General features: G+C 48.7%; 1 protein-coding gene across 1 annotated transcript; it reads right to left on the minus strand.

Annotated features, from left to right (window-relative positions):
• Window positions 1–3,592: 3,592 nt before the first annotated feature.
• Window positions 3,593–17,465, minus strand: LOC123443479 (uncharacterized protein At3g28850-like). Its single transcript, XM_045119857.1, has 2 exons — window positions 16,890–17,465; window positions 3,593–4,185 (listed from the first exon to the last, which is right to left on the minus strand). The coding sequence occupies exons 1-2, from the start codon at window positions 17,410–17,412 to the stop codon at window positions 4,013–4,015; spliced, it is 696 nt and encodes a 231-aa protein (XP_044975792.1). The 5' UTR covers window positions 17,413–17,465; the 3' UTR covers window positions 3,593–4,012.
• Window positions 17,466–24,057: the final 6,592 nt, after the last annotated feature.

The raw sequence follows: 24,057 nt of genomic DNA on the forward strand, positions 1-24,057 counted from the left end.
GAAAGCTAAAGATGAACAAAACACTTACAAACAATTGTTCGGCTATGAGCGGGGAAGCCTACCGTTCAGTTATTTAGGTATACCTATTCACCATCGCAAGCTTTCCAATAGTGAGCGGAAAATCATCGAGGATCGATTTGAGAAAAAGCTAATCTGCTCGAAGGGCAAGCTACTCTCATATGATGGAATATTGATTCTAATAAACTCGGTGCTTATGAGTATGCCGATGTTCCTTCTATCCTTCTTTGAAGTACCCGCAGGGGTACACAAAAGGTTGGATTTTTATCGATCTAGATTTTTTTGACAGAGTCTTGAAGACAGGAAGAAATATAGATTAACTAAATTGGATATTATTTGTAGGCCCAAAGACCAAGGAGGTCTGGGAATTGAGAATTTAGAGGTAAAGAATAGATGCGTGCTAAGTAAGTGGCTATTTAGACTTTCTGTAGAGACAGAAGGCATGTGGGTACAAATTTTGTGTAATAAGTACCTACATTCTAAACCTTATCCCAGGTAAAAGTCAGACCCAATGATTCACCATTCTGGAAGGGATTGATGAGAGTGAGGTCAACCTTCTTCCAATTGGACCAAAAGGAGCCGCTACCAAGACATACCGACATTGTAGCCTTGCCAGGCTCCATATCGGGTTGTTCGCTCACCAACTATGCTCTGCTCTCCTACCGCATGCCTATTCGCGCAATAGGCCCTGCAAGGCCAAGATTGAGCCCACATGCCCTCCTCCACAGGAAGCCTGCCGCGCCATAGGCCTTGCAAGGCCAGTATTGGGCCCGAACCGCAGCCGCAGGTCAAGCCTAGATTCACAATAGCAACACCGTGAAGAGTCTTCGCTACGGAAACACCTAGTGGATGGGACACACAATGCCCCCATGAGATGGGAATATCCTATTTGACGCTCTTTGCGTCAAAATGTCGGGCAAACGCACAAGAGAAAAGAGAGCGAGGATGATCTGGGTCGGCCCATTAATAGTTGCGAGGGATGCCGGTTTTGGGAATGTTTTAGCCTTTCCCAACCGTTTTTTTCCGGTTTTGGGAACTTTCTAGAAGATTCCCTGAACCGGTTTTTTTGTTTTCTTTTTTCTTTTCTGTTTTTTTGTTTCGGAATTTTTAAAAATGTTCTACAGTTTAAAAAATGTTCTAGAATTTGAAAAAATGTTTCGGAAATTGAAAAAATGTTCCGGAATTTTAAAAAATATTCTAGAAGTTGAAAAAATGTTCCGAAATTTTATAAAAATGTTCCGGATTTTCATAAAAATGTTCCAGAATTTTTAAAATCTTCCGGAATTTGATAAAATGTTCCAGAATTTAAAAAAATGGTCCAGAATTTTTATAAAAATGTTTCGGATTTTAAAAAATGTTTCAAAATTTGAAAAAATATTCTGGAATTTGAAAAGGTGTTTCTATCTGGCGTTGTGGTTAGTTTTAAAAGTTCAGCGCTGCTTTTTACCAATGTATTATCGTCCAGTGCCTTGGTTAGTGAGAGTGCTTTGTAACGTGATGGTATGCGGTTGAATTCCTGGTGAGGGAGCTTGTTATTTTTATTTTTTACATTATGACACAATACGAGCGGGGCGAATGCGCGAGCATGCTAATGGGCCGGCCCATTCGGGGCTTGCTTTATGCGTCGCGACCCCAATTTGACGCAGAACGCGTCAAATAGGAGCTCCCCATGAGATGCCCGACCGCCATCCTCCTAGGAGCTAGTGCGGGCTTCGCCCCAGCATGTTTGACTAGTGGATATTTACTACACTTTTGGGCATTTTAAATTGAGTTTTTGTCCGAAGCCCATGTTTAGTGTGTGGTTAAAATTAGTGGGCAAAATTTGAGAGGAAGTAACTTTCCATGTGAATTAATAGAGAAGGGTATGGAATAGCTATGTGGGAGTGCTAGGTTCCTTTCCTCTTCTCTCGTCAACTTCTTAATTTCCTTTCCACTTCTCTCCTCAACTCCTTAACACTACTAGAAACCGTTGTTTTCCTACCGCTAAGTTCACTCGGCAAAACATACTCAATAAATTCTTAGCCATTTGTTACACTTGGCAAAATGGACTCGACATACAGCCTTTAGGCAAAGTTCTCTTTGCCAAGTTTTCTTTGTGGTGCACTAGGCAAACTCTTTGCCAAGTGTCAAAACCAGATAAAACATTGCCGCCTCATGGCTGCCGCATTGTGCCTGGCCACCGCGACATGCCACTGCACCGCTGGTGCTCCTTTGTGCTCGTGCTACTACCGTGGCTTGGGAAGAGGAGCAGCGGCGGTTCGTGGGGCTTATGCTTGCTCATGCCTGATGTTAGATATTGTGGCCTTGTTAGCTGTTGCGGCCACTGTTATATGCTACTTATTGTTGGTTCCACCCATGCTTGCGGCTGCTGCGTGCGGTCGAGGAAGGGAAGGGGGGAGGGAGATGGAGAGGAGATGCATGGGATGGGATAGGATGATTGGAAAAGGAGACGAGGGAGACAAATGCATGGAGATTTTTTGGTGAGGATGCTGCCACATTATCGATCCACTCCGCTTGCTCTCGGCTCTCGGCCCATGAGAATGAAGCACATGGATTGTGTGTTACCTTGCTTGCGAATGCAAACACTTGACTTAATTTTTTCACTTCCTTTTTTGAAAGTATAAGCTTTAAACATAGACTCATTAACACTAACATTATTTTTTGACCCATTTTTTCTAAAAAAAGTTATACACGTGCATTTCAAATTTGAATTACATATATTAAATGCCTATATATGAATTTAACGACTTAGTTATAGCAAATGAACCCAAAATGTCAAATATTGAAATTAACTATGTAATGGTGTATGTTAAGCATATAACTTTTTAAAGTAAACCAATGAGTGGTGCCTTTGCCTTCAAGCATGACACTTTTTTTTATCTCGAAATCTAGTTTATTTCTCAAAGATAGTCCGGTTTCTAAGCATCATTCATTTCAACTTTTGCTAAACCTTCACAAATTTTTACCATGGCCTCTAGGGATCATATCATGACAAAATGGAACTCTTCATGTTTTCAGACTACGTTAGTATTTTTATAATTAAGAAAAATATAAGCTCCATATTCAGGTTTGAGTCTTGGCATCATAATGTTTGAAACTCATATTTTCTTGTATATGGCCTAAACATAGACTGAAGAACACAAATTGGTTTTTTATCCCAACTTTGCCAAGTTTTTCACGCACTTGCAGTTCAAATTCTAAATACATAAACTAAATGCTATAAATGCACTAAATAACTTAACTATAACAAACTGACAGAAAAATTTCAAACTTTGATGTACGTCGAACTTGTAATAGTCTATGTTGTGTGTATAATAATATTCAAAGTCAACCGATGAAGCAGCAGTTGCTTGGTCTGCAAGTGTGACCAACTCCATTTTGAAATGTAGACTTTTATCAATGATGGTCTGGTTTCCAAGCGGTGTACGTTACAAATTTTGCGAAATGTTCTAAAATAATATTACCACACACTTTAGGAATCATATCTTGACACCATCACATGTTTCATATTATTCAAACTTTTTTCTGCATTTTTAGAACAGAAAAAACTATAAACTCAATGTTCGGGGTCGACTCTCGTGACCATGATATTTGGAATTCCTCTTCTTTTCTTGTATAAGAGCTACAAATAGACTCAAGAACACAAACGTAATTTTTTTGTGGGTGCACAAATGTGATTTCAACCTATCGCTCCCGACATTTTTATGTATTTGTGTTTCAAATTTTAGTTATATTCATTAAAGTCCTTACAAATACACTATATGACTTAAATATAGCAAACATACCTAGTTTTGTTGAAGTGCGGTCTCAACACATGGTTCATACTCAGATAATAGCCTAGCTTTGAGGTCTCGAGACATGTACTCCATGGCTCGCACACGCAGATGTACAGCTGCCAGGACGAGCGAACACGCTGCCACACACGCCAATCAAACCATGAAGCTCCAAGCCTCCAAGGCTTGCCAGCAGATGGATGGTATGCTGAAGCCGACGACTAGTGAGGTGGTGCCACTAGTTGGCCTCGCCGGAGGGGAATGCGCACGCCGGCATAGGGACTACGGCGCCCGTCAGCAAGGCCGACATGGCGGTTGGGCAGCAACCAAGCAGAAAGCAGGAGATGGCCAGGCATGCGCCCACGAGCCAAGCACCCGCGGTTGGCATTGGTCACTGGAGAAAAGGAAATCCAAAGTACAGAGTATATATGAAATCCTCAAAATATTTGCTAAGTAGTAGTGCTAATACTCTATCTAGTTCATGAGCGATGTCTAACACAACTTATTTTGCAGATATAGAAAATGAAGAGAAAGAATATGGCTACTCATAATTTAATTGTTATTTTGTGCACACGCTTAACAGATGTCCCTTTAAGGGCCAGTTTTTTTTTGTGGCTTCTAGTAAGCTACCCCTACCCAGCTTATTTTAAAAGATCAATCAGATTTATTTTTTTAGAAGTCTACTAATTAAGTCTTAACTGATAGATTTTAAAAAATATATTTTTGATTGAGCTTCTAGAATAAGCTGGATAGGGGCAGCTTATTCTAGAAGCTCAAAAAAGTCACCAAAAGAACTGACCATGGCAATATCAGTTTTTTCGTTCAAAATTTGATTTCTCACATAAATCCAGGACAAATCAGTAAGTATTGCATGTCCAATAGTAATATGAAAAATTTGGAGCTTCTTTGAACAAAATGGTTAGGAGATAATGGATGACTTGATAAACAAATACATTTTTGGTTATTTAGAGACCATTAGTGGGAGAGAAAACTACTCCCTCCGTTCCTAAATATACGTCTTTAAAGAGGTTTCATTAATGAACTATATACGGATGTATATAGACATATTTTAGTATAGATTCACTTATTTTGATCTGTACGTAGACTTCTAGTGAAATATCTTAAAAGACTTATATTTAAGAACGGAGGGAGTATATTAAGAGACGTGCAATATGGTTATTCCAATTTGTAATCCCGTCCCAAGTATGCACTGAAAATTGTAAATGAACCAGCCTAACCAATATACATAGTAATGACGTTTATGTGTGTTTTCAAACTAATTACCTGCGCACGTGTTACTTTCAGATATACCTAATGACATTCCACCACATCCTCAATGAACTAAGGAACATTGGTTTCTGCAAAATAATGGTTATATATTTTTCTGTTTCTGCTTTATTTTAATACTATAATTATTCGTAAAAACATGTATGGTCAGTTCACATTTGCCTTTTGCAGATTTTAGTGCTTACTTGGTTTGTGTGTCTGGTGTGGTCCAAGGCCAGATACAATGAAATAGTTGTACCACAAAGATTGAAGTAAAAATATATGATTTAGACATGATACAAAACTTAATTTTATAAATTGTGCCATGGCTAGGGCGTCATGTAGGAGCCTGGTAGAGGCTAGGGTTCTACTAGGTCTCGGACGTAGGTTGTAGGGGTGGAAGTGCGGGCTGCGAGGTTGGGGACGCCGGCGCCGGCGGTTGGGTGCCGTCGCGGCGTGAGAGAGAGAGAGAGAGGCGGCTAGGGTTTGGAGCTCCCGTCTCCTGAGGGAGACGACAACAAAATATTGTTTATTGTCTGTTTAATATCGAAGGGGTACATGTGTTTATATAGGAGGACAGCCTCCACTAAATCCTAGATAACTTGGACTCTAATATAACTTCGACTCTAATATAACTTGGACTCTAAGATAGGTAAGATAACTTGGGCTAAGCCCGTAATTAACCCTGCCCATTGGGCCTCCTTCGTTGGTACGTTGTACCGGTCATAACATCTCTCCCCGCCTTCTCAAACAGCTCGTTCTCGAGCTGAACATCTAGAAACTGCTGGCAGAAATCGTCGAGCTTCTCCCAAGTCGCTTCCTCCTCTGGCAGGCCGATCCGCTGTACCAAGACATGCCACACGCCGCGACGCTGCTGCGCCTGCAGCACCTTCGCCACCTGTGCGGAAGCTGGAAGGAGGCGGCCATCTGAAGTAGGAGGAAGGGTCGGCGTCGCTGCAGGAGGGTCCCCGCGGTAGGCCTTCAGTAAGCCGACATGGAAGACGCCGTGGAGGCGAGAACCAGCTGGCAGCTCCAAGCGGTATGCGAGTGTGTCGACACGCTCCAGCACACGAAAGGGACCGGCATAGCGAGGTCCCAATTTGCGCTTGGAGCGCGGGTCCAAAGACTGCGTGGTCCTGTGGAGGAGGCGCAACCACACCCAATCGCCCACCGCGAACTCCGCCTCGCGATGATGAGCATCGTAGTACTTCCGAGCCAGCTGCTGTGCTTGGAGAAGACGCTGGCGCGCCTCAGCCAGAATGTCGTCGCGGGTGCGGAGTAAGTCGCCCGCCGTCTCGGACCGAGCCGTCCCAGGCTCGTAAGGGAGCATCTCCGGAGGTGGGCGCCCGTAGACCACCTCGAAAGGCGTGGTGCGCAGGGCGGAGTGAGAGGAGGTGTTGTAGCAGTACTCCGCCCACGCCAACCAGTCCACCCAAGCTCGTGGACGATCACCAGTAACACAACGCAGGTACATGGCGATCACCTTGTTGACCACCTCGGATTGGCCATCTGTCTGAGGGTGGAACGCCGTGCTCATGCGGAGCTTCACGCCCGCCAGTCGAAAGAGATCCCGCCAGACATGTCCCGTGAACACGGGATCACGATCGCTGACGATGGACGAGGAAAACCGTGGAGGCGGACGATGCCGTCGAAGAAGGCCCGCGCCACGGAGGCGGCTGTATATGGATGACCGAGGGCGATGAAGTGCGCGTACTTGGAGAAGCGGTCAACCACCATGAGGATGACGGACTTGACGCCCACCTTGGGAAGGCCCTCGATGAAGTCCATGGAAATATCCGCCCATACCTGGGAGGGTACGTCGAGCGGCTGAAGTAGACCCGCGGGTCGTAGTGTCTCCGTCTTGTTCCGCTGGCACGTCACGCACGACCGCACCCAATCGCGGACCATCACGCCATCACCGGGGATGTAAAAATCAGCACGGAGACCGATGGAGAGTCTTCCACACGCCCTCGTGCCCTGCAGAGTGCGCCAAGGTCAGGACCTGGTGGCGCATGTTGCCATGGTCGGGCATGAAGATGCGGCGGCCATGTAGGAGCAGCCCCTCGTCCAAGCGCCAGGGCGCGTCCAGCTCGCCGGCATCAAGGCGCTGGCGCAGGCCCCGCGCGTCGGCGGCCGTCGAAGTTGCCCGGCGAATGTTGTCGATGAAGGCGAAAGATGACCCGGAGCGGATGCACATGATAGTGCCAGCCATGGCGACGTCGTCCGCGATATCCTCAGTGTCGCGGCGGGACAAGGCGTCGGCGACCGTGTTGAGACGGCCGGGGCGGTACTCGACGGTGAAGTCGAAGCCGAAGAGCTTGCTAATCCACTGGTGCTGCGGAACTGTGGAGAGGCGCTGGTCCAGCAAGAAATTGAGGCTGTAGTGGTCCGTGCGCACACGAAATGGCCGGCCCCAAAGATAAGGCCGCCAGTGGCGCACCGCCTGAACCAGCCCAATAAGCTCGCGCTCGTAGGCCGCGAGCTTGTGATGGCGATCGGCGAAGGGGCGGCTGAAGAAGGCGAGCGGTCCCTCACCCTGGTGGAGGACGGCGCCGAAGCCGATGCCAGAGGCGTCGCAGTCCACCATGAACGGCATATCAAAGTCCGACATCTGGAGGACGGGTCCCGTCGTGAGCGCCCGCTGGAGAGCCTCGAATGCCGTAGTCGCCTCCTCGTCCCAGGAGAAGGCGTCGCATCGAAGGAGACACGTCAGTGGCGCGGCGATGAGGCCGAAGTCCCGGATGTACTTCCGGTAGTAGCCGGCGAGGCCCAAGAAGCCGCGGAGCGCCCGCGGTGACCGCGGGGTCGGCCACGCGGCGACGGCGGCGACCTTGTCCGCGTCCATCGCTACCCCGTCCGCCGAGATGACGTGCCCCAGGTACGCGATGGAGGTCGTGCCGAACGAGGACTTCGAGCGCTTGAGGTGAAGACGATGCGCTTGAAGCTCGTTGAAGATGATGGCCACGTTTTGTAGGTGCTCCGCCCAAGATGCACTGTAGATAAGAATGTCATCAAAGAAAACAAGCACAAAGCGGCGCAAGTATGGGCTGAGCACGTTGTTCATCAGGGCCTGGAAGGTCGCCGACGCGTTGGAGAGGCCGAACGGCATCACCAGGAACTCGAAGTGGCCATGGTGAGTGCGGAACGCCGTCTTCTCGATGTCGTCAGGGTGCATGCGCACCTGATGGTAGCCCGAGCGAAGGTCGATCTTGGTGAAGAAGCGCGCTCCGTGTAGCTCGTCCAAGAGCTCATCCACGACGGGGATGGGGAACTTGTCCTTGGACGTCAGGGCGTTGAGGGCGCGGTAGTCGATGCAGAAGCGCCCTGTGCCGTCAGGCTTGCGCACAAGGAGCATCGGGGCGGAGAACGGCGATGTCGAAATCCGGATGATGCCCTGCGGGAGCACGACCGCCACCTGACGCTCGAGCTCGTCTTTCTGCAGCTGAGGGTACCGGTACGGATGCACGACGACAGGTGCCGTGTCCGGCAGCAGGTGGATGCGGTGGTCACAGGGCCGCGGGGGAGGAGGCCCTGTGGCTCGTCGAAGATGTGCTGTGCTGCTGCAGGAGGTCGGCCAGGAGGGGATGTGCCTCGTCCAGTGCGGCCGCCATCAACTGGAGCTGCGGAGTCGCGGCGCCGGAGCCGTCGATGCCTATCCACTGAACGCGATGGCCGCCCTCGCGCCAGAAGATGAGGGACAACACATCGAGGTCCCAAAGGATGGGGCCGAGAGTGGACAGGAAGTCGATGCCGAGGATGAAGTCGTAGCAGCGCAGGTCAATGCCGACGCAGTCGATGGAGAACGGCTCGTCGCCGATGAGGACGGGAACCTGCCGCGCCACCCACTGGCAAGCAAGGCAGTCCCCGTTGGCGACGGTGACGCTGAACTTCTCTGAGCCTGCCGGTTGGAGTGCGAGGCGGCGCATGGCGTCCCCGGACAGGAAGTTGTGCGTCGAACCCGTGTCCACGAGCACGGTGAGACGCTCCCCGTTGATCATCATCGGAAGCAGCATCGTCTTTGCCGTCTTGATGTCAGCCATGGCATGAAGGGAGACGACGAAGGCGATCGCGTCGACCGGCCCGTAGGTCGTGACGCCGGCCTCGTAGCGTGTGGTGGCGTCGAGCTCCGCGGTGAGGACCTCAAACTCCGCGTCATCGACGGTCTCCAAGTAGAACAGGCGGGCGCATGTATGACCAGGCGCATACGGCTCGTCGCAGTTGAAGCACAGGCCCTTGCGGCGCCGCTCGAGCTGCTCGGCCGATGTCAAGCACCGGAAGGTGCGTGTCGGCGCAGGGTCAGCCGCAGTAGCGGCCGGCAGGGCGGGGCGTGTCGGGGTGGCGGCCGCCGGGGCGGGGCGGGTCGGGGGACGCGTGCCGCGGCCCGGGGACGCCTGTTGCAGGGCGTTGGCGCGTTGCTCGTACACGCATGCATAATACATGGCCGTCTGTAGGTCCTGGGGGTCGCGCATCTCGACGTCGATGCAGATGTGGTCAGGAAGGCCGCCGGCGAAGAGCTCGGCGCGTTGGCGAGCCGTGACGTCAGGCGCATGGCAGGCCAACATCTGGAAGCGGTCGGCGAAGTCCTGCACCGAGGTGGTGAAGGGAAGGGGACCGAGCTCGGCCAAGCGGCTCCCACGTATGGGGGGGCCGAACCGGAGGAGACACAGGTCGCGAAAGCGCTCCCACGGAGGCATCCCGCCCTCGTCCTGCTCGAGGGCGTAGTACCACGTCTGGGCGGCGCCACGGAGGTGGTAGGAGGCGATCCACGTGCGGTCGGACGCCATGGTCCGCTGCCCCCTGAAAAACCGGTCGCACTGATTGAGCCAGTTCAGGGGGTCGACGGTGCCATCGTAGGTGGCGAACTACAACTTGGTGAAGCGGGGCGGCTGCTGCACGTGTGGCGAGGCCGCGTAGGTGCCCTCGTGACGACCCAACGCGGCGGAAGGAGAGTGTTGTGGCACCATGGAGCTCCCGGCGTACGGGTCAGTGTACCCGCCGAACCCCCCGAAGGTGGTGGCGGGTGGCTGCAACACCGTCGGTTGTAGCGGCGCCGTCGTGTAGGTCGGTGTGTCGATCCACGTCGGTAGCGGGGACGGCGACGGCGGCCACCGGACCTTGGTGATTGGCAGGCCCTAGGGCGCGACAGTGGCCGGGGGCGGTGGCGCGAAGGGCGCCACCGGCGGAGGCGGTGGTGGCGGGGTTGCGTACGGAGCCTGGAGGAAAGTCCGGAGGTTCAAGACCGCCAGGTTGAGGTCGCGGATCGCCGAGGACATCTCCACCGGGGAGAGGACGGGGCGGGTTCGGCCGCCAAGGCCGCGGTACCGGAGGCGGTCGGACCTGAGGTGGCCGGCGGCGGCGAGTGGTGCGGCGGCGGCGGCTGCTGCGAGGTGGCGGGGAAGTCGGTGGTGGCGGCGGCGATGGTGGTGGGAAGGTCCCACAAACTGATCGAACCCAAGCTACCTGATACCAAATTGGTAGAGGCTAGGGTTCTACCAGGTCTCGGACGTAGGTTGTAGGGGTGGAAGTGCGGGCTGCGAGGTTGGGGACGCCGGCGCCAGCGGTTGGGCGCCGTCGCGACGTGAGAGAGAGAGAGAGAGGCGGCTAGGGTTTGGGGCTCCCTTCTCCTGAGGGAGACGACAACATAATATTGTTTATTGTCTGCTTAATATCGAAGGGGTACATGTGTTTATATAGGAGGACAACCTGCACTAAACCCTAGATAACTTGGACTCTAATATAACTTGGACTCTAATATAACTTGGACTCTAAGATAGGTAAGATAACTTGGGCTAAGCCCGTAATTAACCTTGCCCATTGGGCCTCCTCCGTTGGTACGTTGTACCAGTCATAATAAAGCCCCACTCTAGATGAAGATTTGGTCGAAGGTGCATGGACGCTGGTCTCCCGCAAGGGAAGTGTTGTCCCTTGCTCCCATAGGAAGGCACCCCACTTCAGGGGCAGAAAAAGATGTCGAGTTACATTTTTATCTCATATCTCTAACAATTTGGCCCTGACTGCCTATATACTTATTTTGCTCAATAATTAATAAAAATGATTGTGTGCATCACAATGATGTGAAGGCCACTGTCACATATGGCAACGCCTTCAAGAAGGATTAAGCGCCCTCGTGCCACCGTCTTCACGTCCGGCCGAAGAAGACTAGGACATGGATTTTCATTCTACTTGTCGACACTAACCACCAAAGGCTAGCACATCAGCATGGAGACTACACATTTAACAAGGTAATGACACAAGTTCGTCACTACTGATCCCAAGCAATAAAGACAAAAGCAAGAGTTTACACCCCGGACATGAAGTGATGTTCCAATCATCATCTCGAAGACGGATCTTTCGAAAGTTAGCATGTACTCCATGCCATTCCAGGAAGGCAGGCAGTGGGTGGGAAGTAACATTCACCACGACCCCGGGACCGCTGCACCAATGTCCTCTACATGCACCACAGACACAACATAGCGCGCCATCCGACCTATCACTCGCAGCCGCCCAAGGTCGCCGCATCATCGTCTACAGCATGCAGTCCAGTGACACCGCCACACTATCTACCGTCATAAGTTCTCATGTCCCCAAACCACCATTGATAGATCGAGAAGGCAAGTGAATTGAACAAGACGTCACCAGCACCATGGCCGCTATAGCCATGTTGCGCACCTCCCCAAAAACTCACATACGTCGATGGATGAGAGGTAGAGGTATCCCTATGGCATGGCATGCACTGTCATGGGAGGTTTTCGCATGACCTCGATGACTTCTTGTACGTTGCCAACATCACCTATGAGCACACTTTCTCCTTCAATTCTCTGTCCTTGTTGAGACCTTCCATGTCAATGGCAATGGGGTCAGCCGCAAATACCATTGTGAGCGCTGGCGCGCTACTACCACAAGAGGTTGGGGTAGGATTAATGTCGCCGACGTTGTAGTCTCCCCCCCGCTTCATAGTGGCCGTGTCGAGCCCAATGTATGAGAGACTCCTGCTAGACTAACCCCTAGAGTCGGTCATAGTTGTCAGTTTGGCCTCACACGTGTACGTCGCGGCCATCACCTCGCATGAAGAAGTCGCGGACATGGTCGCTATAGCCAATCCGTTGTTATCTTCCATAGTCGTACAAGCTTGCACCGCCAGCTGCATGGTAGTCACCGTCACCGTAGTGTCTAGGCGCTGCCCCATTGAAGAAAAACATGCCAGTGACTCCGAGGGAAGACTTGGTGGTCGGAGGCAAGAGATCGCCGATCCAATTTATCCTTATTGGGAGGATCCTTTTTTGCCAACCAACTCTCATTGCTTTGGTCTTGTACGACTTTGCTATTTGCCAACATTTTATCTATGTGTGTGCTTTCGAGGGTATCCTATTTATGCAAACGTCAGGTGTGCGCTGATTGTATATGTATTCCCTTACTGCTTCATTTTGAGTGAATAAAATACACTCTTCATTGGTTTTTTGGAATTCTTACGACTATTATTGCATACATATGTTGTGGTCCTATTGTCTCCTTACCGTTACGTGGTATTATGAAGTTAATGGTGGGTTTTCAGTTCTTTTATACCATGATCTTCTGTCAGATGAGTCCTTGATTGCCAAAATTCCCAAAGCTAAGTTATTTTGCTAAAGATGGGCCGATTGTCGTTTGTGACATGCGTCTTGCCGAGGAGGATACCGGTTCTATGTTTCATATCCCCTTGTCCAGTGTAGCCTTTCAGGAGTATTGATGAATGGGAAACGCTTACTATCAGTAGTCTGAAACGAAGCCATCGTGAGACCGTTGGTGAGCCATTGATCCTTCTTTTAATCTCACGGCTGAGATTTCAGTCTCCAAGATTGCCGCACATGCGACCATAATTCCAGTCATCAATTTATATCCCTAATTAACTTCCCCTACCCAAGCACCCATGTTTCCGATCTCGCCGCACCAGTCCAAGCTCTTGCCCTTGCTTGCCGGTGCCCTCGCTCCCGTCTCCGTCCTCAGGGTTCTTCCCAACCCCACTACGGCCTCCGACCCATCTTACCTGTGCGTCATCCCATCCCTGTGCCCGAAGTTAACCGTGACCTTGCTCACCGACGTGCTCGCAACCTTCCTCGTCGTCCTGGTTATCTTCATCGCAATTGAACCCCTCTGCACTTGTCGTTCTTTCCTCCTGTCCCGCTCATCAGAGCAGCATGGCGTATCACACGATTCTCCCACATGGCCCATCCTCATCCGATTTAGGGTTTGACTCCTCTCTCCTCTTGGTACTTCTCAATCTTGCAATGCTAGTTCTTTTTGAAACTTATTTTGCAGTGCTAGGTGACTGCTAACATAATTGTGTTTCAATTTTTACTTGATATCGTGGTGTCAATACGTTGGTTTATGCATCATTTTGTGGTTGTGAATTTCTTCCGTACTGTATTGTATTAGATCACTAAATTATCTATATTTTTGTGGATTAGGTAGGTATATCACACACATACGCCTACCTGGTTATTATTATTAGTTCCATTTTTCAAATTTTGCTGCTTCCCAATGGCAATACAAATGTACCCGGCGGACTTTTTTGTGCTTCTTTGGGCAAGCAAATTGCTTACATTGGCCAACAAAAATTGGTTAAGTTTGTGTATAGGCAACCGAAAACATGCATCCTCGCATTGACAGTAATCCTAATTGTTTCCATTATTAATGTTCCATGCTAGCGGCCAAGATTAATGTTGGGCTGTCATATATTCATGCTCCTTAGAAATTGACATACTATGGTTATAACAGATAAGCTTGCTAATGTCGTGCTTCCATACACCTATTTTGACTGACATCTTCCTGTCTCGATTTATTCCTTCAATTCACATATTTTGACACACGGCAATGAAACATGTCGAAACAGATTGTATGTCCAGAAGTTTGATGTGCGACACTTCAGAACGCAACCATAGTCTGTAGGATTTTTCCCTCCTCACACGCATCATCCTCATTGATCTGACCTTGGTATTGAGTCCTCTCAACCAGATATGGTGCGAGTTGATTTCCATACATATTTATGTTCTCAAGAATTGTTTGATATCTCTATGTGCATATTTTTCTCTATTCCCTTTCTGGGGGCTGATTTCGATACATATATTATGTAGTGGATCACTAAATCATCAACGAGTACATGTCTATTTGGTACGTTCATGACATAAATATGCTTACCCATGTTGACCGCAGGTTTTTTTTGGTATTGATTCTTTTTTCAAATACCCATGCTTCAAAGTAATACTACTTATGTATCCAACAATATTTTCATGCTTCTTACCCATTGTGCTTCCACATTGTAATACACATGCTTCTTCGGCCCATAGTATGCTTCAATTTGTTAATTGCAGGTGGTTGAATAGCACAAATTGGTGTTTCTTGTTAATCATGCTTCCTTGATTTTTACCAGATGCTTCTACTGTAGACATGTAAATCCATAACACAACAATGTTCCGTGAACGTTAAAATTGTGCATCTAGATCTTGTGTGTCAAGCGTGTAGATTTCTGAAATCAAATCTCCACTATTTTAGTGTGTGATAGCATCAACATCATTTGCTTGTGTTAGCCATGCTTCCTACGTTAAGTGCTCTCACACATGTTTGTATGCAAGAAGGAGCGCTAGGGGATCAAGGCTGGATGTGTCTACTTGAAAGATGATGAGTCGAGTTCATAAAATACCCCCAAGGTTCAAATATTTGGGCTATCAAGAGGTATACAACCTCGAGGACGACACAATGATGACCGAAGCACTCGGGCAAGGGCACCTCACCTTGTACCCATCGACACCTTGGATAATGAATTCCATCAGATGATGGCTATGCCACATTCGAATTAGCGAAATTTGATGCATGGAAGCAATTTTGACTTTGCCTTCAAGCATACTCTCCATTTGAATGTAGCATTTTGCTCTCTCTTTGCAGCAAATCCCTAATTTGAATTGGAATCATGTGTAATTATGACTGAAAATATTTTTCTATCTAATGGAAGAAATATAATATTTTGTTGGAAGCAACTCTCTAGTCGATGGAAACAAGATTGTGATGTTTCTCAAACACGTACAATGATTTCTTTTTCGATGGAAGAAGGTTCAAACCAATTCTCTAGTTTGTGGAAGCAAGATAGCGATGCTTTGGAAACAAAATTTCAGGTTACAAAGGACATAAAATTTCAAATAAAGGGCGATGCTACGGATCATTTCCTCGCAGCGGTTGGATTTACACTCAAAAAACAAACACGAGTCACCGCGGAAGGAGCGCCACCCAGCTTCGCAAGCAGGGGCCGCACACCCTCCTCGTTGGGGCTGGGCGTTCGTCAGCGCGGTGATGCACCATTGCAACAATAACACTGGCACAACGGTGCTCCAAGGCAACGCCGGCGGCCTGTCGCAACTCCGGCCATGTTTCATTGCAGCCGCAACAGCAGCACGCGGTGCTCCAACGCAGCAGCGACAGCTCGTGTCAGCTCTGGTCGTGTTTCATTGTAGCCGTGCCACAAGTGCGCAATGCTCCAATGCAGCGCCGACCATGCTTCATTGCAGCCACGAAATCGAAATGCGGTGCTCCAACACAATGCCGGCGGCCCGGCGCAGCTCTGGCATGTTGCGTTGCAGCTCCGCCTCTCCGGCGCGCAGCACCACCCCGATGCACTGCATATCCGCCGCCACACCTTCATGTTCCACTGCAGCTCTACTGCCGACGCATGGCACCACGTTTGTTATGCAGCTCTACTTCTCCATTCTGCGGCAATGGCGGAGATCCCCCTCTCCCATGGATTGCAGCTGGGGAGCAACATGTACGGGCCACATCAGATGGCATGGCTAGCGGCGGTGGCACACATCAGCTCGTAGCTCGGCAACTGCGGCCATGGCGAATGGGCAGCAGCGGTGCTGAAGGAGAGCGGGTGTGCTGCCGAGAGAGGTGAGGGGGAAAATGAGGAAGAAGACGAGCGGTGAGGAAAGAGATAAGGCAAGATGGGAGTGCGAGGTGGATGGGCCCTACAGGAGGACGTGTCAATCGGGGGAGGCAGCTTACAGAGTAGAGAAATCAGTTGGTTGATTATAAATAATTTCCTCAAATAAATCAAACCATATTTTATTTACAACAAAAGCAAATTCTTGAATGAAGACAAAAATTAACTAAAATGCCTCCGTACAGAAATATAGAAGCATGTAAATAACTAAAGTAGTGATCTAAACATTATTATATTTGTTTACGGAAAGAGTAGTAAAGAAAACGAACTGATGCACAACATTACAAACAAGGTGGATCCATGGATACACGTATTAGTTGTGTCGGATGCAAATTTTGGTACATAAGAAAGCAACCTACGGATATGATTTGTATGATTTGTTTCCTAAAACTAAGTACCAATTCATATCCAAAGGAAGCAAGCTGCCAGATTTGATTTGTTTCCTAAGACTATGGACGACTGCATATAGTAAGGAAGCAAGCTGCCGTTTTTATTTGTTTTCTAAAACTATGGACCAATGCACATATGGTAAGGAAGCATGCTGCCGTATTTAATTTGTTTTCTAAAACTAAGGTCTAACTCTTATAGGCAGTTAATCCCGCGTAATCAGGGATCCACATGATTTACGGAAGCAGTCCCAGGTTCGTTTTAGTGGGTCCTAAACAGGAGATCGAACATACGTTCTGCTTTCAATCTAACGGCATGCGACTGGTCCGATAGATGCAATCTATCAATAGACTGATGCGTAGCAGTGCCCTGTGTGCATCCGACTATATATGTAGATCAGAAAGAGTAAAGTGCAACTGAACTTTTTACGTACTGGTTACGGAAAATAAAAAATAAGGATAGAAACGAAGAAGTTTTACCTTGGGTTGGATAAAAAAGGACGGCCCTCTCCTTCTCCTCCTCCTCCTCAACAATGCCACGATCCAGCATCTTGTTCCGGGATTCGCTGCACTCTGGGCAGGGCTCGGAGCCGACCCTCTTACAGGCTTGGCACACGAAGGCGCGGCACGGCCTTGGGGCGGCGTCGAGGAGGTGCCGCAGCCCGCCGGCCTGGTGCAGCTGCCTAACATCGTCAGGGCCGCCTACGAACCGGCCGCCGACGAGGAGCTGCGGGAGGGAGAAGGCGCAGCCCCGAGCCGCGAGCAACGACTTGAGCTCGCTGCGGTGCGCCTTGCTCGTTGACACGTCGCGCTCGTCCATGGTCAGGCCGTACCCCCGCAGCAGGGCGCGCAAGGCGTAGCGGTCGGCGGAGGTGCGTCCTCTCCGGCGCAACACTGAGGCCGACGAAGTATAGAGAACCACCTCCGGCTGCAGCTCATGCTTGCCATGCGGCCGGGACGACGAAGAGCTGCCGCCAGGGTCATACATGTCCGGCGGCCTCATCGCCGAAGTAGAGCGTAGTGGCAGATTGAGATGCACTGCGAACAAGTGATGCCTACTCTTGTAGTACAAGCAAAGGAATTTATTTTACATTGTCACATGCATCGCCTCTACTGCTGTGCCTGCTGCCTTGCGTTTAGGCTCCTCACAGTGGGGAGTAACTTAGCCAAGTAACATGCACATGTTACTGGTCTATGTTACTACCTCCATAGTGGGTAGTAACATTTGTGGGATGTCATATTAATTAGGATATAGACTCATTTTGTATTGGTATGTGTGATGTTACTGTAACATAGCTAGTTACCACAAGCACCTCTCTCCTCATTAACTCACTGCCACATAAGCAAATTTGCATTGTAATGTGTGATGTTACTACTATGTTACTCTCCACTATGGCCAGCCTTATATATTAGTATCAAATTCCTCGGATGCTATGCCTTTTTGTCGATTGCCACTGATGCGTTACTTTTTTTTTTTGGGAAATCTTTGCGTCTCGGGCTCACGCTGATATATTACTTCAAAATACTGGAATCTGACTGGACAGTCTCATTGATTCTTCTCTGCTCCGGATTTGAAAGAGAAGTACTTTGCTAGATTACACATACATCAATTGATCATTGTTTTCAAAGAAACTCTATGTCAGCCGGCCCACACGTACATGGGATGAGACAACATCATATGTCACGATGGCTTCTGGGTGTACCCTCACCTTCACCACAACATGTGGCACCGCACATGAGAAAGAGTCACAATCCATGCCGGAAAGGTTACTCGGAATTAATTTTTTTTCACGATTTTTTTATAGTTGGTGTTTTGATACTCGTGACATACTGATCGCTAGCTAGGTATCATAATTTTTATTTTGTTTTTATCAATAACAACTTGAATTTGTACATGCTCGATGCATGCCCTGTCTAGACCTTCACATTAGTGGGGGAGCTAGCCTAGGATGACCGGGAGTCCAATGGGAAAATATGAGCTCTTGAGGTGACAAAAGTCTGCTTTTTTTCGATCTATACTGCTACAGAAAAAAAATCTTCACAAAATATCCCAAGGTTGGGGGAGGGGGGGCGGGCAGTGGCCCCTGCAGCTATACACATAGCTCCGCCACTGATTCACACCGCTATTATAGAAGCCATGTGCATTTTGGAGCCTAAAACTATTTGATATTCAAAGATCCGGCAAAGAACATATTAATGTTTCTACAAATGCTATTTTTAGGGAAACATCACTATAAATAATCTAGCTAAGGGCGTCATCAAGGCAGACCCTCAAACATTCTGCATTCGTCCGGACCGCGAAAGTCATTCAAAGCGGGTCTGTACCGGTCCACGGGGCGATCTGGACACAATTTCGTCCACAAATCGGAGACAAAAGTGCGGAAGCTTTGCGGGAGTCCGGACACATGAAACATAGGAATACGACACCCACATCCCACCCAAAACCGTTTCCGTACCCGCGACTTCATCCTCCCCATTTTCTCTTGTTCCTTCTTTCTTTATTGCCTTCGCAGCCGCTCCGCCTGTAACGACTAAGATGCGGTCCTTTCCTATTTAGGGGGCGATGCCCCAAAAGGGAAAGAAGAGCATCTAAGCGTTTCGCAAGCGAGATAATCATAGCATGTACATAAATTAAGATTGACAAATAAGGCATTCATTTGTCATCTCACATAGATAATATCAGAGTTACATCCACACAATTATTCAGACAAGGTAGTCCCTCTACGGGCTACATGAAACAAGAAAAAAAACTATGATATCCCACATGCTCGCCCACGATCACGACCACGGCCTCAGTCTTCTGGATAGTTCACGTACAGACGGTCGTTCTCCTCATTGTACGGCCACGCCAGCTGCGTGCCATCGGGATCACCTGCGTCGGGCGTACCTGTACCTGTTGGGGTGTTGTACTAAACTGTGAGCCACGGGGACTCAGCAATCGATGACCTTGGTACCGAAACTAGTCAAGTTATTAGGTGAGGAAGGTTCAGTGTTTAGGTTCCAGTATCCTAAGCATATATGGTGGCTAACTTACAAAGTTCAGAGTTATAGAAGTGGTGGTCTACACGAGCGGTCGAAGACTAGGTAATCACTAAGTGATCCTAAACACCTACAAACGTCAAACATAACCCCACCGTGTTCCCGATTGAAGAGAGGTCTTCGAAGGGGACAGTCACGGTTACGCACACAGTTGACTGTTTTATTAGAGTTGGTTCAAGTTATCTATAACCCGATGTTAACAAAATATCCATGTTGCCACATAACCGCGGGCACGGCTTTACGAAAGATTAAACCCTGCAGGGGTGCTCCAACTAGTCCATCACAAACGGTCACGGGCCGCAAAGTAATCCTCTATCACGAATCTCGTGATCTCGTCGGATTCCTTAGAGGAAAACCTCAACTTTGAGGTGACCCAGAGTTTCACCGGGATTCCTATACGCAAGATATATCGCTAAGGGAAGACAAATCTGGCAAGACCTCCCGACATGTCGACGAACCCGATAGGAGCCACGTATCTTGTTCTCAGGACACGACAGATTGTCCAAACTCCCGGTAGGCCAAACACAAAGTTGCCCCTGGTGGCCACCGGTGGTTGACTGGGTGGACCAACACTCATGAGGAGCACTGGCCCGGGTTGTTGATTAATTCCTCGGGGTAGCTATTCCCTATGCAGATTATTATTAGGTGATTAGCAAATTAAAACCAATGTTGGGTCCTTTCATACGAGCCTTAACACTACACGATTTATCAAGGGGGTCCCCATAACAACCCCGAACGTGTTAGGAGCGATCAGTTATGGAATCAAACACCGGTAGCCGAAACTAAGGCGGCAATAACGGAACAAATCACCCGGCAAAAGGCTAGGCCTTCTGTCATTTACCAAGTATATAGGTGCATTAATTAAATAGCAGTTAAACCTAATGATATCAAAAATACTCATGTTATCACATGAGACAGCTGGCACCTTGTCACGCCCAAGATGCGACCCTATCCTCAATTTGGCACGAAGGCCTCGTCAGGGATAGAAGCGCATCTCGTCGTGTCGCAAGAATGGATATCGTTACAAGTACATGTACTGAAAAGATGAGATATAAATAGAATTGGCTTACACTCGCCACAAGCTACATCAGTGTCACAACAGTACAATACATAGTCATCAAGAGTAAGAGCAGGGTCCAACTACGGACGAAAACAAACGACAAAAGAAGAACGACGTCCATCCTTGCTATCCTAGGCTGCCGGCCTGGAACCCATCCTAGATCGATGATGATGAAGAAGAAGAAGCAACTCCAAATGAACAATCAACGCGCTCGCGTCAAGTAACCTTTACCTGTACCTGCAACTGGTGTTGTAGTAATCTGTGAGCCACAGGGGACTCAACAATCTCATTTCCAAAGGTATCAAGACTAGCAAAGCTTAATGGGTGAGGTATGGTTAAGTGGTGAGGTTGCAGCAGCAGCTAAGCATATATTTGGTGTCTAACTTACGAGTACAAGAAATAAGAGAGGGAAGATCTATGCATAACGAACGTGAACTACTGATGATCAAATGAATGATCCTGAACACCTACCTACGTCAGACATAACCCCACCGTGTCCTCGATCGGAGAAGGAACTCACGAAAGAGACAGTCACGGTTACGCACACAATTGGCAAGTTTTAATTAAGTTAACTTCAAGTTATCTAGAACCAGTGTTAAACAAAGTTTCCACGTTGCCACAAAACCGCGGGCATGGCTTTCCGAAAATATTTAACCCTGCAGGGGTGCTCCAACTAGTCCATCACAAATTACCACAAGCCGCATAGAAATCCTCAATCACGAAGCTCGTGATCTCGTCGGATTCCCTAGTGGAAAACCTCAGCTCTGAGATTACCCAAAGCATCACCGGATTCCCGATGCACAAGATATCTCGTCAAAGGTAAAACTAATCCAGCAAGGCCGCCCGACGTGTCGACGTACCCGATAGGAGCCGGGTATCTCGTTCTCAGGACACGACGGATGGAACTAGCTACGAGTGCCAAACCTCGAGTTTCCTCGCGCTGGCCCCGCAAGCAGAACGTTTGGGACCAACACCATCAGCACTGCCCCCCTGTATTATGTAGAATTACTCCTCGGGTAGCGCAAACTCCCTATGCATTTCAGTATTTCCAAAATTATTATGCTGGGCAAATGTAAAACCAATGTTGGGCCTTGCCAGACCAGCTTTAATCTAAAACGAATTATCAAGGGGGTCCCCATAACAACCCCGATCGTGTTAGGAGCGCTCAATTATGGAACATAACACCGGTAGCCGAAACTAAGGGGGCAAAGGTGGAACAAAACACCAGGCTAGAAAGGCCGAGCCTTCCACCTTTTACCAAGTATATAGGTGCATTAAATTAAATAGCATTAATATGATGATATGACAAGGAACTCATGTTTTCACATGGAAGCAACTGCACCTGCAACTAGCAACGCTAACACAGGGTTAAGCAAGCGGTAACATAGCCAATCAGTGGTTTGCTAGGTTGAACAGGTTGAAGGTTTTCATGGCATTGTTGAGAGGCTGATATTTAACATGTGGTAGGCAACGAGACATAAACGATAGAAGCGGTAAAACTAGCATGGCAATGATAGTAATGGTATCTGGGGAAATGGTCATCTTGCCTGAGATCCCGCTTGGAAGAAGAATGACCCCGTGAAGCAGACGAACCGACGTAGTCGGACGGTCCTCACATCCGACACGCTTGCGGAACTCTATCGAGACGGAGGAAACCGGAAACAAGCATCAACACACGATATACACCACACGATGCAAGACACACATGATGCATGAACGGTCTTATGCAAGGCATGACCATCACAACAATCAAACAGTACACATTAAGTGAAGCTCGATATGCAACGAGTTGCATATCGACGAAACTCCACATTTAATTGTTTAGTTCACTCCCGTTAATTTACACGGCAATATTTAAAATGTTGTTAACATGGCAAGGGGTCAAGCACAAATTAAACTACCTATCTAGGCATTTTAAATGAGACCGGAAACAACATATAGCATCTCCGAAATGACCCCACGTGTTAAATCTTAATTTTGTCCAGATTAGTCCTAATCACATTTTAGGTTTTTTAAACGGCAAAACAAAGTGGTTCACGTGATTCTACTCGTCGTTCTGATCCATTTACATATATGGCACATCTCCAACACAGTTACGAACAAATAGTTACGATCTAAACCGTTTCCAACACGTCGACATGCAAACCGATGCAAACATCACACTAAACAGTTCTAATTATGCATGAGAGTTTGAAATTATTACTCTACGCAAAATTCTAGTCAAAAATCATATATAACTCACTCCGATCCGATGCACGGTTTAGAAACTATGCTCTTTTGAAAATCAATGCATTTTTCTGAATTTAAATAAAATCGCAGGTTAAATAATAATAAACGTATGGGCCAAATCTGTGCACTGGGCTACAGCCACTGGGAGATTTGTGCCCACGCGCTTGGGTGTGCAAAACGAAAATCAAACATGGCACAGAAGCAAAAAAAAATAGGGGCAGTCCAGGGTTCGAACCCAAGACCTCCTTCGGTGCCCTAGCCTGTGCCACCAGTGGGCTAGATGTGTCCGCGTGCTACATTACGCATTCGCCTTCTTACCTAATACACATAGCTGGTGAATGGCAAGGAAAAATCGCTGAAAAAACATATTGGAGCCAGTGGGATTCGATCACTTGTCTACTGGGTGGAGGTGCAACGGTGTGACCAGCTGAGCTAAGATGGGTTCATGACAAAAAAGGGTTCCTACACTAGATGAACATACACGCTGAATCTGAACCTAAGAAAATCTGAATCTGAAACTGGGATGAACTGAACCTGCTGAAACGGTTCGACAGTGGTTGTGCTCGGGGCGGCGCTAGGTGCCGGGGATGGCGCAGGCAGAGGGGGTGAAGGTCCGGCAGGGCCATGGAGCACGGAGGCGGATGGGATGGGTCCATTCCGGCGGCAACAGCGGGGTCCCGGGCCGGCGAGCCGGACCTTGAGGCCATGGCGTACATGGGGCTTCTGGCTCCTATTTTTCTGAAGAAAGAAAACAAATAAGATGGGGAGGTGAGAGAAGAAGACAGAGATGAAAGGAGGAAGAAGGCATGGGGCATGGGGCATGGCTCTCGCCTATTCCAAAGCTTGCCAGTGTCGGGGTCGGCGTGCTCCTGCGAGCAGCTCCAGCAAGGGGGCGGCGCGGCCATGCACGGCTTTCCAATCTGAACCTGACATATAGAGAAATAAAATAGAGAGGAGAGATATGAGATAGAGAGGGGGAGAAAGCAGGACGGAAGGAGGCGATGCATAGCACGAACCGGCCTGGGAGTTCGTCGGGGGTGCGGCTTGGGGCATCTCGACGGAGCCGAGCATCAGGAGGTGGAACTAGCGAGTGGCAGCTCCTGTCTAAGGCATCGGGACAGAGCTCCTCTGGTTCTGCAACATCACGAGAAGGAGAGAGAGGTTAGAGCAGAGGAGGGAGAAGAAAAGAGAGAGGAAGAAGAGAGGGACGGCGCAGGGGCACCGGCCTGGGGGAGGTGCTCTCCGGCGGCAACACTCCGGTGAGCAGCGCGGGGACGCAGGCCCAGGGCGGCGCCTCAACCGACCAACCGACGAGGGTGC

Source organism: Hordeum vulgare, chromosome 3H (assembly GCF_904849725.1).
Source record: "Hordeum vulgare subsp. vulgare chromosome 3H, MorexV3_pseudomolecules_assembly, whole genome shotgun sequence".
NCBI classification, from domain to species: Eukaryota; Viridiplantae; Streptophyta; class Magnoliopsida; order Poales; family Poaceae; genus Hordeum; species Hordeum vulgare.

Coding starts and splice junctions, on each gene's coding strand:
- LOC123443479 (XM_045119857.1), bottom strand. CDS start 17,412: ATGAGGCCGCCGGACATGTATGACCCTGGCGGCAGCTCTTCGTCGTCC. Junction 4,186..16,889: donor CCTTTTTTATCCAACCCAAG/GTAAAACTTCTT, acceptor CCTTTTCTCCAG/TGACCAATGCCAACCGCGGG.